Below are 16,700 nucleotides of genomic sequence, written 5' to 3' on the forward strand. Positions count from 1 at the left end.
AAAAAGCTCTAGAGTAGATTTAGTTTGCAAGTTGGTCATGGTGATCCTCTTCAAAGGGATTGTAAAGAAAGCTTTGGAATAGGTTAGTTGTAACATTTTTTATGTACAAAGTAGAAGAGGGAAGGTTTTTTTGTTTTGTTTGTTTTGTTTGTTTTTTTTGCTTGGAGCCCTTTGTATGGTTGCACTTTCACTGTAACACTGTTACAATGGCTAACACACTCCAAAAAATTACACAAAAAAAGATTTGAGCACTTGCTTCTATTACTTCACAATTTTGAGTTCCCTCTGACTTTTGTCCTTCAAAATGATCCAAAATAAACACTAAGGGAAAATCATCTAGGCTCTTTTTCACTTTTTCCCAACAAAGGACCCATTGTAGCTTAAAAACATCGGTCTTGTTAAAGAATGAATCAACCAAGCTATCCTAAACATGGAAAAGAGAAGCCACCACAATATTCTTGTTGTCGCACAGTATAAGAGAATGTGTTTATAAGGTCAAAATTTAACCTTTATAATCTATCATATACTTAAATTAAGTTAATTATGGACCAACAACAAAATCACATGTTGAAAGTTGTCACATGTCATAAATTTTCTACTAATGAAATAATGTCATCTATAGCATGAGCTATATAAAAAGAAAGGACAAGTTCTTTTCCATTTAAATAAGAAAAATATATATTCTAAAAATTAAAATATGATTGTTAGAATAAACAAAATGGTAAATTCGATAATTGAAAAAGTAATTATTGAGTTTTACTAAGAAATAAATTAAATACTACCAAATATGTTGTTTTAGATCTCCTTAAATATTATTTTAAATTAAAGAATAATATATTAAACGGTTAAGACTTCTAATTATGGTCTTTAAAATCTTAAATATGATTGTTAGAATAAACAAAATGGTAAATTCGATAATTGAAAAAGTAATTATCAAGTCTTACTAAGAAATAAATTATAGACTACCAAATATGTTGTTTTAGATCTCCTTAAATATTATTTTAAATTAAAGAATAATATATTAAACGGTTAAGACTTCTAATTATGGTCTTTAAAATCTTTCTAAATATTAATTTTAGTCCATCAATAAATTTGTAAGGAATTAGAAAACTAAATAAATTTGGTACTTCCAGTCTCTATAAATGAGACTCTTTCTAAAGCTCTCAAGGCAAGTCAGAAGATAAGACTTGAGACAAACTCTTCAAGGGAGATCCAAATCTTCAAAGGAGACACCTTGATGAATCTTCAATTTTTTCAAAGTTTCTTCAAATTGTCAAGATCTTCGAACACTCGAGTTACAAGTTTCAAGATTAAAATGTATAAAAGAAAACTCCTTCGATCTAGGATTGAGTTGCTCAAGCCCTCAATTGGCATTGTTCAAGTTATGTCAAGGCAATCAAGCCAAAGCTCAAGTCACACCAATACCTAATTCACGCCAAAGTCCAAGTCAAGCCAAAATCCAAATCACACCAAGGTCCAAGTCAAGACAAGGTGCAAATCATGCCAAGACTCAAGTCAAGTCAACTCTCAAAATTAAATCAAGTTAAGGCCCAAATTAAGTTGAAGCTATTTGATAACCAGGTTCCTCAAGCCCTTGATTAACAACTAGGAAAAATGAAGAATTAGAGTATAGAGATTATAACCACATCATTCTTCAAATCAATAAAAATATAATTTGACCACAAATAAGTTTTTCTTGAAAAGAAATTTGTGTGTATAATGCGATAAATGGATTTTTTTTCCTTTTTACACATGCAACATTTGTTCCTTAAAGACATGTCTCTCTTTTTCAACTGATCCAAGGTCAATGTTCTTTTGCACATTGCTTCCTAATGTAAAAGAAAAAAAAAAACCCACTCTTGTCGAAGTCCATAGACTCCAAACGACATCAACTAAAAATGGGGTTGATCCTAGTTGCACCAAAAAGGAGTAGAAAGTCTTAACTGAGAACTTTTCCACTCTTTAGATCCATTTGGGTCATCCTATCCTATGCATCTTGCCTCACTTTTGCTTTTGAAGTCTTCGTAGAAAAGCTCCACCATCTCTAACTCCCAATCATGGAACCATACCACCTATCCAACCAAAATTTACTCTTCTCTCATCCCCAATAACAAAGTGAATTCTACTTTTAAAACCTTCCCATTTGTTCCTAATTGTCTTTCACAATCGTACTGCATAACCTTCCCTTAGTACACTAAAGCAAACCCCCACCTCTAAAAAGAAAAACTCTCCTATAATTACCCTCTTCCATGAAGACTTTTTTATAGGCAAATCTACTTGCCTAGAAGAACAGTATTGAGAACATGAAGATTTTTTATCCAAGCTCCCTTTTTTAAAATGTAACATGCAAAGCATTAATAAAAAAAAAACCCTTATATAATGAATAATTCTTTGTACTCAACATGGACTTGATTAAAATGTGATTGTGGATTAAGAAATTTTTAGCTAAGTGAATTTTCTTATATTGTTATTTGTGCTTATGAGGTAGCTCATAAAATATTATATGACTGCAATCAACATTCTTTTACCCTGTATAACTTGATCATACGTCTCCTCTTTGAAACTGCCATTTGAGCTTTTTTTTTTTCTTTTTTTTTTTAATAAGAATTTTACTTATGAAGTAACCCATTCCCATTTTGTTCTAGTTAGTCAAAGCATATTAACTAGGTTTTAATCTTCGTCTATGTCATCCTTGCTATATAAGTTACAAGCCACTTCGCCTATTTACATGGTGTGGTGGCTTGAACTCTCGGTCAGCCTTGAGGCTTGACTACTTCTTAGTTTCTGATGAGTAGAAGGACTACTTTTTGGGTCTTTCTCTGTTTGTTCTTCCCAAGACTATTTCAGACCATTGTCCTATCATTCTTGAAGGAGGAAGGATAAAAAAAGGCAAAACCCCTTTCAAATTTGAGAATATGTGGTTTAAGGTTGATGGTTTCAAAGATCTCTTGAGAAATTGGTGGACGAGGTATAATGTTAGCGGAACTAGCAATCACTGCCTTGCATTGAAGTAAAAGGCCCTAAAAAAAGACCTTAAGGTGTGGAATAAAGTAGCTTTTGGTAATGTTTCCTTTAACAAGGCAAAAACTCTTTCCCTTATTAACTTTTGGGACTCTAAAGAGAGAGTTTCTCCTCTCTCCCTTGAGGAGACAAAGGCTAGAAGGATGGCCTTGGAGGAGTTTAAAAAGTGGGCTTTAATGGAAGAAACTTCATGGAGAGAAAGGTCTAGAGAAATCTAGTTAAGGGAGAGAGATAAGAACATTAGGGTTTTCCACAAAATGGCCAAGGCTTGTAGTAAAAAGAACTTGTTGACCAAAGTGAGTTAATGGTGCTCTTTTAATCGAGGTTGATGAAATTAAGGATGGGGTGTGTAGAGCTTTTCATGCTCTTCTTTCGGAGATGGGGGATTGGAGACCAATCATAAGGAGATTATGCTTTGAAGTTTTGGGGAGAGATCGTTCCAAGAGCTTAGAGGAGCCTTCCTTGGAGGAGGAAGTTTTTGAAGCTCTCAATAGCCTTTGCGGGGATAAAGCTCCAAGCACAAACAATTTCACTATGGCTTCTAGCAATTTTGTTGGGATTTCATTTAGTGTAAGATCATGGGTTTTTTTAGGGAGTTTTTCACTCAAGGCACTTTTCAAAGAAGCTTAAACACCACTTTCTTATTGTTGATCCCAACAAAGGGGGAACTGGAAATTTGAAAGACTTTAGACCCATTAGCGTTGTTGGGGGTTTGTTCAAGTTGCTAGCTCAAGTTTTGGCAAACAAACTCAAGTAGTGGGAGAGGTGGTTTCGGACTTTCAATGTGCTTTTATAAAAGGTAGATAGATTTTTGATGCAGTGCCCATTGCTAGTGAAGTCATTGACTCTAAGTTAAAGAGCAACACTCTTGGACTTATCTTAAAGATGGATATTGAGATGACTTATGATCATTTCAATTGAGGTTTCTTATTAACGGTCTTGTCTAAAATGGGGTTTGTGCAAAAGTGGATAAGATGGATAAAACGATGTATCTCCATGGCAAGCTTTTTTGTTCTCATTTACGAAACTCCTTCAGGATTTTTTCATAGTTTTGGGTTTGAGGCAAGGCAATCCTTTATCCCCCTAACCTTTCATTTTGGCCATGGAAGCTCTTAGTCAATTGTTAAGCAAAGCTAAGAGTGGAGACTTCATTTTAGGTTTTAATGTGGGAAGAAGAAGTGAAAAGGGGATGGATGTGTCTTGTCTCTTGTTTGTTGACGATACCTTGATTTTTTGCAAGGCCAACAATGATTAGTTGAGACATTTGAGTAGGGTGTTTATGTGGTTTAAGACAACCTCTCAACTAAAAATTAATTTGGATAAGAGTGAGGTTATTCTTGTTTGTGTGTGTGTGGGTGTTGGGGAGGGGGTGTAACTAATGTGGAGATTTTAGCATCGGTGTTGGGATGTAGAATAGGTAAGCTAGCCACATCTTATTTTGGTCTACCTTTGGGAGTCTCTTTTAAATCTTCCAGGATATGGAATGTAGTGGAAGAGAGATTTGGAAATAGATTAGCAATGTGGAAAAGATAATACCTTTCCAAGGGTGGGAGACTTACTTTGATAAAAAACACTTTATCAAGTCTCCTGATTTACTTCATGTCTTTATTTGTTATCCCAAGAAGGTTAGTTCAAGACTCAAAAATATCCAAAGAGATTTTTTATGGAGAGATGGTGCACTAGAGAAAAAACCTCATTTAGTGAATTGGAATCTATTTGGGTTAGGTAAAAAGGAGGGGGGCCTCGGAATTCTTAACCTTGTTTTCCTAAACAAAGCTTGGCTTGAGAGAAGTGGAGTTGGAGATTTGCTACATAAAGGGAGTCTTTATGGAAACTGACACGAAATATGGGATGAAAAATAATAAATTTTGTCTATTAGATTGATAATACACACCGTTTATATAGGAGATTACAAGAGACATAATACGAAACTAACTTATTCCTAAACTAACTTATTCCTAAATCATAAAACTATCTATTTACAAAAATAGGAAACTAACATAATAGGAAAATAATTCTCCTATTTTATTTATAGCTCAACACTTCCCCTCAAGCTGAGGAATAGATGTCTTCCATTCCCAGCTTGAATACAAGATCGTGAAACATTGAACTGTTCAGCCCGTTTGTTAGGATATCAGTTAATTGATGTTCTGATGGAACATAGGACATACACACTATTCCTTCCTCCAATTTCTTTGATGAAATGCCTATCAATCTCAATATGTTTGTCCTATCGTGTTGTATAGGGTTATGAGCAATATTGATAGCTGACTTGTTGTCACAATAGAGCTTCATAGGACCATCCCACTTGATTCTCAAATCATCTAGAATAATCTTCAGTCAAAGTAGTTCCCACAACCCTTGAGCAATGACCCTAAACTCTGATTCTACAGACGACCTTACTACCACATTTTGCTTTTTACTTCTCCATGTTACCAGATTACCTCAAAGAAAAGTACAATACCCTGTAATTGATCTTTGATCCACTAGGGAACCTGCATAGTCAACGTCGGTGTATGCTTCTAGAGCAAGAGTATTGTTCTTTTTTAACAAAATTCTTTTCCCGGGGTTGCCTTTCAAGTAATGTAGCACCCTGTAAGCAGCTTGAAGATGAGGTTCTCTTGGATCATGCATGAATTGACTGATCACGCTCACTGAGTAGGCGATGTCTAGCCGAGTGTGAGCAAGGTATATGAGCCTACCAACCAGCCTTTGGTACATTCTTTTATCCACCACTGGTTCTTCTTTAGCTTCTCCCAACTTGTGGTTTGGATCCATTGGGGTAGAGACTGGTTTACACCCAATCTTCCCTATTTCTGCCAATAAATCAGTCACATACTTTTGTTGAGAGATGAAGATCCCTTGTGTGGAATATGCCACCTCAATACCGAGGAAGTACTTCAGTTTCCCTAGTTCCTTTATCTCAAACTCTGTTGTTAATCTCTGTTTCAATTCATGTTTTTCTCTCTCATCATTTCCAATCATTATGATGTTGTCAACATAGACTAGAAGAGCAGTTACTCCTCCTGAAGCCGAGTGCTTAATGAAGAGAGTGTGGTCACCTTGGCTTTGTTTGTACCTAAACTCTTTCATGACTTTTGCAAATCTCCCAAACCAAGCCCTAGGAGATTGTTTTAGCCCATAAAGGGCCTTTTTCAACTTGCACACCTTGTTACCTGTGTTTCTCTCAAATCCCGGTGGGATGTTCATGTAAATCTCTTCATCTAAATCACCATGAAGAAATGCATTCTTAACATCATACTGTAGGAGTTGTCAATTGTAGTGGGCAACCAGTGACAGCAGGATTCTTACAGTATTCATTTTTGCAACTGGAGCAAAAGTCTTCTGATCATCAACTCCATAAGTTTGAGTGTACCCTTTGGCTACCAATCTTGCTTTATGTCTCTCAAGAGATCCATCAACTTTATATTTCAGTGTGAAAATCCACTTGCAATCAACAATGTTTTTCCCTTTCAGTCTTTCAACAATCTCTCATGTTTTATTTTTTTCTAATGCACTCATCTCCTCTCTCATAGCATCCTTCCATTCCCTTTTTGTCAATGCCTCAGAAACAGTGTTAGGGATGATAGTGGTGTTTAGACTCACAATAAAATTCTTATGGGCTAGTGATAGGTGTTTAAGATACACACTGTGATAGTAGATAGAGTGGTCGGTTAGTGCATTCTCTGGTGCCTTTTCTAACAGCAATAGGAAGGTCTAGGTCTAGGTTGTCTGTTGAGTCAGTGAAAGTTTCACCAATTTGTGTATGTAAAGGTGGGTCTGATCTTACCATGATTTCATTCCCAGGGTCTGAGTTGGATTCTTGGACCTGCTTTTGTTCTGGAATGGCCTTTTCCCTTGAATACACCTTAGGAACCTGTGGAAAATTGCGAGTGACACTGGCAGGAACAGGGGATGACACGGGTTCAGTGGTAAACTTGGGTGTCTCATGTGTGATTGACTCGAATAACTCAGGTTCGGATGACCCAGGTTTTTCATCACCATGGGTTGAGACATGAGGAAGGTCAAGAGGTTCAAAGGACTCATAAGGACTATCTTCCATCATTGAAATATCCCCCTGAAGAGAGGACTTGGGGAAAAAGGTTTATTTTCTGTGAAGGTGACATTTGCAGAGATGTAGAATTTTCTGGTTGAGGGATTGTAACACTTGTATCCTTTTTGAGTGGATGTGAGTAACCAAGGAAGACACATTTTATGGCTTGAGGGTCTAGCTTTTCTCTATGTTGGCTGTGGACATGAACAAATGCAGTGCACCCAAATACCCTAGGAGTGAGCCCATTTGAGGTTCTGAAGTGTGGATAGAAACTCTTAAGTATCTCTACGGGGCTTTTGTTGTCTAACACTCGTGAGGGAATTCTATTATTCATGTATGTAACAGTAAGAACAGCTTCCCCCCAATAGGACTTAGGAACATTCCCTTGCAAGAGTAAGACTCGGGTTGTGTTGAGTAAATGCCCATTTTTCCTCTCGGCTACCCCATTTTGTTGGGGTGTGTTAACACATGATGAGTCATGGAGAATGCTCTGTGATTGAAAATAGGGTGATAAAGTCTGGTTGAAGTAATCTCTAGCATTGTTTGTCCTAAAGCTTTTTATTTTAACCCCAAATTGGTTTTGAACCATTGAGTGGAAATTAGGTATAATAATGCTAACATCAGATTTTTATTTAAGAAGAAAGATTCATGTAACCCGAGTGTAGTCATCAATTAAGGATACAAACCAACGAGCCCCAGAAACATTAGGTATAGTCGAAGGACCCTATATGTCACTATGAATCAAATGAAAAGGATGAGAACTTCTTTTATTGCTAATAGGAAAAGATACACAAGTATGTTTTGCCAATTCACAAGTTTCACAATGAAACTCAGAAATATCTAATCCTTGGAACAAATGAAGAAACATGATCTTTAAAACCCTAAAAGATGGATGACCTAGACGTAGGTGATACAACCAAATGGTATCTTTATTTGAGGAACTGAGAAAAGACAATGACAAATTATTACTAGTTTTCTGAGATGATTCAACGTGGTGAAGACCGCTCCTTTCCTTAGCAAGTCTAATCCTCCTCCTCAAGCCTTGTTCTTGAAGAACACAATAAGAAGGGAAAAAAATAGCATAACATTTAAGATCATGGGTAAGCTTTTGAATGGAAACAGGGTTGGCTGACAATTTTGGTACATGGAGGACATTTTTAAGAATAAGGGTAGGTGTGATGTATATGTCTCCGAAACCTGCAATAGTAACTAAAGAGCCATTGACCACTACAATTTTCTTGTTACTTGGGCTTGGGGTATAGGTATTGAAAAGTCGAGATTTGGAGGTCATATGGTCTGTGGCACCGGAGTCTATTATCCAAGAGTCATCATAAACTCTATGTGAGGCATTTATGCAAAAAGAGAGTGAAGGTGTACCTGAATTTTCCAACATCTTCCATGAAAAAACCTGATCTCTTAGAATTAAGGCAGACCGCAAAACAAAAAAATCAGTAGCAATGGAGGCTAGTAAAAGAACACGTGAATAAAAAAAATCCAGCTATGAAGGCTAGAAAAATGGCGATGAAGGCTAGAATGATGCCCAAGTCTTAAAAACCTACAGCTCTGTTACCATGACACAAAATATGGGATGAAAAATAATAAATTTTGTCTATTAGATTGATTATACACAGTTTATATAGGAGATTACAAGAGAAGAAATAGGAAACAAGAGACATAATAGGAAACTAACTTATTTCTAAATCATAAAACTATCTATTTACAAAAATAGGAAACTAATAAAACTATCTATTTACAGAAATAGGAAACTAACAAAACTATCTATTTACAGAAATAGAAAACTAACATAATAGGAAAATAATTCTCCTATTTTATTTATAGCTCAACACAACTCATAATAAGGAAGTACAAAGAAGAGGAAGGGGAGTGGTGTTTGAGAGAAGTGAGAGAAGGTTATGGAGTTGGGGTGTGAAAGGCCATAAAAAATGAATGGGAGGGTAGAAGAAGTAGATCTCGCTTTTTTAGTTGTGAATGGGAGAAGGGCTAAATTTTGGAAAGACTTATGGTGTGAGAATCAAACTTTGGAAGAAGCATTCCCAAACTTATTTTCTTGTGTGGCCAACAAAAATGGATGGATGGCAGAAGCTTGGGAGGAGGATGGGGAAGGGGGCAGTTGGAGCCCTTGTTTTTCAAGACATTTTTAATGATTGGGAGCTAGGTGAAGTGAAAACTTTGTTTTAGAAACTACAACCTTTGGAAGTTAAAAGGGATGTGGAGGACAATCTAAGATGGAATGAAACCAAGAACGACAAGTTTTCTATTAGATCTCTTTATTGTTCCTCTTCTAAGGGACCTAGAGATCTTTTTTTGTTTAGTATAGTGTAGAGGACCTGGGCTCCAATGAAGGTCAGTTTTTTTTGCCTGGGAAGCGTCTTAGGGAAGAATTTTAACTCTTAACCGACTCAAAAAGAGGGGTTGGAATCTCTCGAATAGGTGCTATTTGTGCAAAAGAGAGGAGGAAACTACGAGTCACTTGCTTCTTTTTTGCTCCACAACAAGAATGTTGTGGAATTTGATTTACTCCTTTTTTGGAATGGAGTGGGTTTTACATTCCAGAGGGAATCTGTTGGGTTGGCATAACTCTTTCGTGGGTAAAAGATGGAAGAAAGCATGGAGGGTTGCTCCCTTGTGCTTGTGGTCGACTATTTGGAAGGAAAGGAACAAAAGGACTTTTAATGATGTTGAGCAATCAAACCAAGCGATTAAATCTACTTTTTATATACTTTTGTGAATTGGGTTATGGTGTATACAAAGGACCACATGCTATCTATGTTAGATTTTCTAGATTGGTTGAGTTCTTAGCAAGGAAAAAGTTCTTTTTGCTCCTTACCTTTTCGCCTATACTGGGCTTTGATTGTACCACTTAGTGTGTGCTTGCTTCATCTTCTCTAAGGTGCTTCGAATACATGCCCTCTTTTTGCCTATCAAAAAAAAAAAAAAAAAGTTTCAAGTCACTCATTAAAATTATAGTGCATTTTTCATTCACTGTATCTTTAGAAAGCTGTGGTGCAGTGTAGCAATATGTTTTGTTTTGTGCATGTAATAATTTGTATTGGAGTTTTTTCTGATGTCAACTAATGTTATTCCACTTGCCCATCCCTTTGGTAAGAAGGATAGATATCTCTTTCTGCATCTTTCTTAACATTCCCATCTTTTCTCATATGATTTTTATTGGCATTGTAGAAAAATTCGGCACAGGAATGTTGTACAATTCATAGGTGCATGTACCCGACCTCCAAATTTGTGCATTATAACCGGTAAATTCCAATGAATTTTCTATACCTATTTTAGTGTATGCTTGAGATACATTTGTTACTTCTATATTCAAGATTGGGCTGCTGCTTGGGTGCTGTTTTTCAACATGGTAACATATAATTCATTAGGTTAATAGAAGGGAACTACTGCCTATATAGCAGCTATATGTGGGATTTACAGAAAGTATAGGAACTTAGTTTTTATGGTAACTATCCTCTTATACAAATTTATCATTCTGTAAGATTACATGGCCCTTTGGGACGTTGTAATATCAATTTGCTCTCTTGTTAAGGAAGATAATTAATTCTGATGGTTATGTTTCTATTTTACCAGAGTTCATGTCTAGAGGAAGTGTCTACGACTTTCTGCATAAACAACGGGGTGCATTTAAGCTACCATCTCTACTCAAAGTAGCGATTGATGTTGCCAAAGGAATGAACTATTTGCACGAGAATAATATAATCCACAGGGATCTGAAAACTGCCAATCTTTTGATGGATGAAAATGATGTACGTGGTATTTCTTTTTAAAACCGTATGTGTCTGATCTTTTATCCTTTGTTAATTATATTTTCATTCAATATCCATGTGACTTTAAACCTTTTAACTTTTCTGGTTTAGTTTCTTAATTTTTTTGTCTCTGGAAAATTTCCCATAATATGCAAAACCACAATTCTATCCCTTTTGCGGATATGATGCTTTCTCATCTTGATAATTTCATTTTTAATATCTAACTGCCTATTGATGCTGTTTTATGTTTTTAATGTATTCTTTTCTAGTTTGTGGTACTTGCATGCTGTTTTGGTTTTTTTTCCCTTCCCTCTTTCCAATGTATTGGTGTTTGTTGAATTTCCATCTTTATATAACCACAATTCTTTGATTTGATAGTCTCTCATATTTCCACTTTGACTGCTTTTGATTTTCAAGCAATCTATTCAATGTTGTTTTCTTCCTAGTTAATTGATAATTTCATTTCTACTGTATTTGTCCAACATCCGTAATTATATCACAATCTGAATCCATGTTGGCATTTTCTTTTTGTTCAAATGCACAATAAAATAAATAACATTAAGATTATAAACCAGTCACTAATGGTGTGTATCTAATATAACTGAGTGTCAGATATAAGCTGTGGTAGGATACTCACATTTGTACAGATTTTTATAGCACTTGGAGGAAAAAAAACCAGGCTGCTTATTTGATTGTGATGACTGACTATCCCTACTAGTGTATTGGGCATAGTTTCATAAATAAGGCTGGGGCTAGTTGAGTCTGGCTTGGTCAGACATAGCTTGTTTCCCTTCCTAAAGTTCAGTTGCATTTTCCATTTTCAATGCCATTCATATCTATTTTCTTGCTTATTTGTTTTCTTAATCAAAATCCCGTCTTCTGTTGCTTGGGGTATGTTTGGTTGATTTTTATTTTTCAATTTCTGGTTTTAAAATGAAAAATTGGAAAGCAATTTTTAAAATCATGTTTGGTAATCTGTTTTTACCTTTTGTTTTCACATTTTGATAACAACAATTTTTAAAAACTAGATAAATAAATAGGGATATAAAAATTCTTTTAATTTGCAAAATTTTTTAATAAATTTTATAATGAAAAATTTAAAGCTACGACTTAAATCATCTAAAAAGATTTTTTTTTTTTTTTTTTTGACTTGTTATATGATTACCAAACACTTTTCCATTTATAAAATACATAAAATCAAAATTAGAATTATCACGAGTTTAATATTTATAAAAATCGAATCCATAACTGAAAAAATACTTATATTTTATGTCTAGAAATAGTAAATACAAAACTGTATCTAAATTGAGCCTTAGCTTTTGATGAAATCCTTTTTTTGAATTTATGCTGCCTAATTATAGATTCAACCCTCTTAGGAGTTAGGAGGATGCTGCTTGTAACAATATATAGTTTGTCTAAAAATTCTAAAACTTTCCTGGACAGGTTGTTAAGGTTGCTGATTTTGGAGTAGCAAGAGTGCAAACTCAATCTGGAGTAATGACTGCGGAAACTGGAACATACCGTTGGATGGCTCCTGAGGTGTGCATTTTTATGTATTTTCTAATTTCTTGGTTGTTCTCTTTACATAACAGTAATTTTCAATATAAACGTGGTACTAAATCTTCCTTTATAGAAATTTAATGCCAAGTTATTCCATGATATGTAGTTATGCCTCTCAGCAATCGTGCACCTTTAATTTTTATACGTGACATTTTCCTTTTGGTGATGATAGTATGTGTACTATTTTTGCACAAGTTCAGATCATAATTTTGAGGTATGCACCAATAGATGTATATATTATTGGCTTGCAGTCCTAGTTGACTCCAATTGTAACTTCTTTGGTTTGATCAGGTGTCATGTATGTTGCTATGCCTTTACCAAACTTTTTTTTTTTTTTTTTTTGCTGTATGTATCACACCTTACAGCCCCAGTTGTCAGCAATTATAACTTCTCTGATCTGATTGGGTGTCAGTTACTTTATTATTCCGCTTACCACTTTTTTTTTCTTTGGTTATGTCATGAATGCTGTCAAAACTCTTTAACATATTTAGCCTAAGATTTGGTATTCAGATCCAATCTGGTATTTTTTTCCAATCTGTTTTCATGTGCAGAAAGCTAATGTCTATTTGCATTCTACTCTCTCTGAACGCTGTTGTAGTGATATAGGGGAGAAAGAAACAAACAATCTTCCTTCACCTTATCTAGATCCCAACTGGTTAACTAAATCCAGAAGAGGCATGTCATTCAGATTGATGGACCTTTTAGTGCGCACAATAGGGGAGTACAAAAACAACATTTTGGGGCCTGGTTGGACTGTTCCCAATTTTCGAAGGACTAACTTCTCTTTCCATATGATCCAAATAAGCACAATGGGGCAGCCCTTCACAGCTCCCTCTGCATTGTCTCCACAAACCTCCCTTGCCAACTTAGTAGAGTTTCTTTCATTGAAGATGACAATATGCGTTCTGCTCCAAAAAGTAAAAATAGTTAGTGTCACAAAATCCTCTTTTAATGTAATGAAGGAGGATTTGATTAGTTGTTTCTTCTTCCATTTTGTAGAGACAGCAATGATTTGCCAAAGTCCATCACTCCTTTTTCAATGATTCAAGGTCAAAATCCTATCCCATACTGCCTCCCATGCAAAGAATTTCATTTTCGTAGGAATCCAAGAATTCCAAATCACTTTCATAGAGAAATCCCTTTCTCCCTCCAGCTTAAGAAAAGTATAGAAAGATTTAACTGAAAAGTTTCCTTCCTTTGAGTCCTTCCAAACCAGACTATCCTCTCTATTTTGCCTCATTGGATGCTTTTGGATCCTTGTAAGAAAATCCCCAACCACTTCCAATTCCCAATCATGGAACTATATGAAGAAGAGGTCCCCAATGACCGCCCCCTTCTAAGTCCTCCCATTCCTCCACCACCCAAGCATCCTTTGAACTGGCTAAGGCATCCAAAGCTGGGAATGCATCACTCAAGGCAAAATGCCCACACCAACAATCCTTTCAAAACTCTATTTTTTTTCCATAACCCACCGCTAAACTGGTCCAACTTTTTATAAATCCCAACCTCTAATAGCCTTCCACAACCTAGCCCGTAACCTTCCCTCACAATGCTGGAGCACATAACCTGCCTACTCCCTTTCAACAGGAAACCTTCCTTCCCATTTGCTAAGCAATGCCTTATTTAATGTAGATAAGTCTCTGATACCCATCCATCCTTCATTCTTTTTCATGCACACAATTGACTAATTCACCAAGTGAGACTTTTTGGCTCCACCTGGTTAGAGGAAGTCTTTTTGAATCTTCTCAAGTTTCCAACTCACCTTTTTTGGAATGACAAACATATACATGAGTAATTGGCAAACTTGACTAAGTGATTTTTTATCAATAGAAGCTGCTTGATGCTCCAACATTGTGAGCCTTTGTAGAAACATTTCTTCTATCACATCCCAAGCCACCACTGACTTCACAGAGGGCCCCAATGGTAGTCCAAGGTAGGTAGTAGGAGTGTCCATGCCCACTTCTCAAGAAAGTCGCCACCCCCTCCACATTAGGCACCCCCCTTACAGGAATTAACACACTCTTCAAATTAATCTTTAACCTAAATATTGCCTTAAACTACATGAGTGACCAGCTCAAGTACTTCAACTGCTCCTCACAAGTATCACAGAAAATGAGTGTCAGCTGCCAACAACAGGTTGGATTCTTCTATCCTCTCTCCCACCTTAAAGCCTGAACTGAAACCACCTTCCTCTGCCCTTTTTAAAATACGACTGAGTGCCTTCAATTGCTGGGACAAATAAGTAAGGAGACAGAAGCTCTCTCCTTGCCTCATGCCCCTGGCATTCTAAAAGAAGTCTTTAGGAGTGCCATTCACTAGCATCTAGAACCTAGCTGTAGAGATGCACCATTTAATATAACCTCCCACCTTAGGTTGAATCTCATTTTCTGACACTGCTAAAAGGGAATCCCAATTAATATGGTTGTAGGCCTTCTTGATATCTAGTTCATAGACTACTCCGCCTGGAGCTATTCAACCTTGAGTGTATTACCTTGTTTTCAAGAAGCACCACTTCCAGTATTTGCCTACCCTCTACAAAGGCATTTTGAGAATTAGAAACCACGCTACCCACCATCTCTCTCTCTCTCTCTCTCTCTCTCTCTCTCTCTCTCTCTCTGTGAACAATGTTGCAATGATAATAATTGCCATCTAAATTTTCACAGCCATAATATGATGCTTAATAATCAACTCTAAGGTTCATGCATTATTTAGTTTATTCATTAGCTTTACACTTCTCTCATTTTGTTATGAGAAACAATCATTCATCTCATTTCATAACATAGTTTGCATTTAACATGCCGTCTACAGTCTACTAGACTGTTATTCCCTAGCATTTTCTTACAGTAGTTTTTAATGCTCTGAAGGTCATTGAGCATAGACCATATAATCACAAGGCTGATGTTTTCAGTTTTGGAATAGTTCTATGGGAGCTTCTGACTGGAGAAGTAAGCTTGTTTTCTGTTAAGAATTTTTCTTTTTCTTTCTTCTGTCTCTTCTGTTTGGCCATAATGCATAAATGTAACTGCTCCAATCATCATGTTCATGGTTGATGTGCCAGCTTCCATACTCATTCTTAACCCCCTTACAAGCTGCAGTTGGTGTGGTCCAAAAGGTATTCCTTCTTTCCATTTTAACACAGGTTTTACCATGAAATTTTCTTCTCACAGTGAATGACTTAACTTCAACTCACATGACAAGCAGGGTCTACGTCCTACTGTTCCCAAGCATACTCATCCAAAGATTGCAGGACTTCTTGAGAGATGCTGGTGGCAAGACCCAACTCTGAGACCTGATTTCTCTACAATTCTAGAAATCCTGCATCAATTAGCCAATGAGGTATGACACTGCTTCAAACCAGAGTTTGTTCTCATTAAACAATTCTACAAGTTGGGTTTTAACTTTTGTGAATTTGAAACAGGTTGGGGGTGAGGGAGACAGTAGGCGCAAGGATAAATCATCTGGTAGATTCTTATCAGCACTTAGACTAGGTCATCACTGAGGTTGGGGAGGAGAGGATGCTGTTCATAATGTATGTAGATCTCAACGCGTGGGCCATTTCTCATCATACATATTGCCATGTACATTACTTTGTCCATGATTAGCGGAGTTCTAGTTTTTTTATTTTAACCCCATAGAAGATTTCTGGTTCAGGTGCACTGGGAACTTTCTTCTTCCTGTTTATTTTTCTTGGCCTTTTTTTTTCTTTTCTAATAATTGCCTCTGATGATTGCAATATGTGTGTTGGGCTAGGTTGGAGAACTGCTTCAACTTGGTACAAAATTCTTGTGGCCTTGCGTTTTGGTTAAATTACTGTTCTTTCTTTTTTTCTTTCTTTCTTTCTTTTTTTTTTGGGTGGGTGGGGGGTGGATGATTTTTTTAGTCTCAAACATCATGGCTATGAACAATTATCCCAGGCACCTGCTCTTTTAGCCCACAATTCCAAATAACACTGACACGGTGACAAGGGTGGATCACTGGGGGTACTTTTGTATCTCTGGTGAAAGTATAATTAGGAAATTGTGGATAAAGCGCGGAAGCAAGGCCAAGGAATATGCCCATTCTCTGCCTGGTGTTTTAAAATCTAAAATCCATACGGAGGGCTAGTTATCACTGATTCGATAGATCAGTATAAAGGAGATAGCTTTTACTCAAAACCTTGAAAGGAAAATTTTGTTACCAGATATTGGGCTTTCAGCTGCCACTGCAACTGGCAACCAGCAACTAGTTGTTTCAATATAGGGATACGGTTGCTGAAATCCATAAATGTGGTTGTGTGATAATAA

General features: G+C 36.3%; 1 protein-coding gene across 3 annotated transcripts in view; it reads left to right on the forward strand.

The window, feature by feature from the left end:
* Positions 1-16,248, forward strand: part of LOC117912425 (serine/threonine-protein kinase STY8-like) — a 31,710-nt gene extending 15,462 nt beyond the window's left edge. Inside the window, exons 10-16 of one of the 3 annotated variants that reach the window (XM_034826999.1) lie at positions 10,277-10,350; positions 10,682-10,857; positions 12,301-12,396; positions 15,282-15,362; positions 15,476-15,529; positions 15,619-15,753; positions 15,836-16,248. In XM_034826999.1, the coding sequence (XP_034682890.1) occupies positions 10,277-10,350; positions 10,682-10,857; positions 12,301-12,396; positions 15,282-15,362; positions 15,476-15,529; positions 15,619-15,753; positions 15,836-15,916 (697 nt within the window). In that variant the 3' untranslated portion in view covers positions 15,917-16,248. The other 2 variants (XM_034827000.1, XM_034827001.1) reach the window with 2 other exon arrangements.
* The last annotated feature ends 452 nt before the right edge of the window (positions 16,249-16,700 follow it).

Source organism: Vitis riparia, chromosome 4 (assembly GCF_004353265.1).
Source record: "Vitis riparia cultivar Riparia Gloire de Montpellier isolate 1030 chromosome 4, EGFV_Vit.rip_1.0, whole genome shotgun sequence".
Taxonomy (NCBI): Eukaryota; Viridiplantae; Streptophyta; class Magnoliopsida; order Vitales; family Vitaceae; genus Vitis; species Vitis riparia.